At 44.9% G+C, this 2,585-nt stretch overlaps 1 protein-coding gene across 8 annotated transcripts in view; it reads left to right on the plus strand.

Annotated features, from left to right (window-relative positions):
* The first annotated feature begins 2,189 nt into the window (after positions 1-2,189).
* TMEM136 (transmembrane protein 136) overlaps positions 2,190-2,585 on the plus strand; it is an 8,286-nt gene continuing 7,890 nt past the window's right edge. For 7 of the 8 annotated variants that reach the window (XM_011926972.1, XM_011926975.1, XM_011926973.1 and 4 more), the window contains exon 1: positions 2,190-2,583. Coding sequence is in view for 2 of the 8 variants with exons in the window: in XM_011926970.1 (XP_011782360.1) it covers positions 2,238-2,583 (346 nt within the window). In the remaining 6 variants the exon portion in view is untranslated. The remainder of the gene's footprint in view (positions 2,584-2,585) is intronic. The other variant, XM_011926974.1, reaches the window with a different exon arrangement.

Genomic DNA, 2,585 nt, shown 5'->3' on the forward strand with positions numbered 1-2,585 from the left:
TTAAGGTTAACCGCAGTTAGGCACATCTGCCGTACAGGCATGATCTCCAGAGTCATATTGCCTGGGTTTGTACCCTACTCTGCCTCTTACTAACCGTGTCACCTTGGGAAAGCCTTGACTGCTCCATGACTCAGTTTCTCACCTGTAAAATGGAGATAACAATAGGTCCCATCCCATATAATTGTGAGGATTAAATGAGTGTGTATGTATGTGTGTGTGTGTGTGTGTGTGTGTGTATACATATATGGATATATAGTGCTTGGAACAATACCTGGTACATTAATAAGAGCAATATAGGTGTTATTTGTGATTATTGTGATTATTATTCTCATTGTTATTAAACTGGCGGAGAGCTTCCCGTCCCCTGCTCTCCTTAACAGCCCAGAATTTCTGGGGGATGCTACTGTTGACAAAGATCTGATCTGGTGGAACAGGGATTATGGCCAAAGATAGATATATCAACAAAATTTAATCCCAGGTCATGCAGCTTGAACCTAGAATCCCAGCCACCCTAGGATAAAGGCCCAATACTTTAGGAAGAACTGGCTCCTTCCCTTTTCCCTTGCCCCCTCAGCCTTTAGACTCCTGAAGACTTTAGTACTCTGTTCTTTCATGGGAAACGATGGCAGCAGGAAGAAAGTCCAGAATCAGATGCTAGAAAAAAAAAATACTGCAACAAAAACAAATGGGGGAAGAGGTTGAGCTCTGCACACTCTCCATTCAGTGAAGTGGATCCTTCCATGTTTTACTTCTCCAGACTATCATTACCTGTTATCCAGTCTATCCCAACACATGTGTAACAGGCCTTCTCCAATTCATCTTACACTGATTTTAATTGAGTATTGCTAGAGCTGGGGCTCTCAACTTTGGTTGCACACTGGAATCACCCAGGGAGCTTTTAAAATGATTGATATCCACACAGAGATTCTGATTTACTTTTTTCAGAGTGTGGCCTGGGTATTAGGATTTTAAATAGTTCCCAAGTGATTCTACCATGCTATCAAGGTTAAGAACTACGGCCCAAATGTGTATAAGAATCACTGGGGAACTTGTTAAAATGCAGATGTTGTTTGGTAGGTCCGGGGTTAGGTTCTGAGATTCTGAGTCTCTGATTAACTCCAAGGTGATGCAGATTTTGCTGGTCCATAGACCACACTTGGAGTAGCAAGGGCTTGGAGAGCATGATAATATGATTCCCTTGTTCAATAACATCATGGGCTTCCACATAAGATATCTCAGCCTGGCATCTTAGGCTGGCATCAGAGGCATTTAAAGACTCTAACAGCAATGGTTGTCAAATGTGATCATCTGAATGACTTCTGGGCAGGTTTAAAAAAATACAGATCCTTGAACCCTATATCAAACCTACTAAATCATAATATTCAAGGTACAGCCTGCACAGGGTATTTGAAAACACTTCCCAAGTGGCACAGATGATCAGCACACTTTAGGAACTGTAATATGCTTCCAAAATAGTTTTCCAGACTCATTTCACATCAATTCAACATACAAACATTTATTGTACCTGCCTCATGCTAGGTCCTACGGAAACAAAGATGAAACCAGTGCCATCCTTGCCTTTGAGGGGTTGGTAAGATAAATGACCAAAACTAGAATATTTATTATTCCCCAGGCATGGTCTAAACACTCACATCTCTGCTAACGGTCTTCTCCTTTTGAGAATGTCTAGGTTCCTCAGCACCCAGGATTGCCTGTCCTGATCAATCAAGGCAGACATCGTCTTTATCCCATTCGAGTCTCCATTCTTATCGCTCAAACTTACTCTGCTCGGTATTAAAATAGAACCAGAGAAGAAAAGAATTTACCAAACGTGAAATACAACAGTTGGCCTTTATGTAGTGACTTTCATGTGCCAGTCATTGTTCAAAGCACTTTACATACGTAATATTTAAAAATTCTCAAAATAACCTTATGAGATAGGTGTTATTACTATCCCCATTCTGAGGACCGAGGAAAGGGAGGCAACAGAAAAGTAACTTACCCAAAGACATACCAAGCAAGGTTCACTCTCAAGCCTTATGCTTTACTGCCAAGTTGGTGACAGGGCTGACACTGGAATACTGTAACTTCTAATTCTCAGGCCTGAGCACTTTCCTGCTCATCAGTTCCTGTTTCACGACTTAAATTCAAGCACACGGGCGAGAACGAAGTCTTACATCCCCCACAGTGCCTAGTCAGGCTGCAAGCACTTAGTAGGTATTCGATAAATTGATTGGATGAGCTATCCCATTGAGGGGAGGGGAGAAATGGATAATGATTTAAACAAACAACAACAGCTAAACAAGAGCAGCGACCTGCAGGTCTCACGTCACCGCCAGATCCCTCTTGACTCCCCCGCCAGAGAAGGAGGACCCTCCCGCGCGCTTTCGGAACGTCGGTGGCCCGGCTTCGGCTCTGCGCTCCATCCTCCCAGCCAGCAGGTGCCCCCAGACCCCCGGCTCCTCCTCCGCCTCCGTCACAGCCTCGTCCTCCCCCTCTGGTTCCTCCGCTTCCTGTTCCCGCGATCCGGGCCCGGAGCTGCGGGCGCCCGGGCGCCCGAGGCTTCCCGGTACGCTCCGCCAGGT

Source organism: Colobus angolensis, unplaced genomic scaffold (assembly GCF_000951035.1).
Source record: "Colobus angolensis palliatus isolate OR3802 unplaced genomic scaffold, Cang.pa_1.0 Scaffold7, whole genome shotgun sequence".
Lineage (NCBI taxonomy): Eukaryota > Metazoa > Chordata > Mammalia > Primates > Cercopithecidae > Colobus > Colobus angolensis.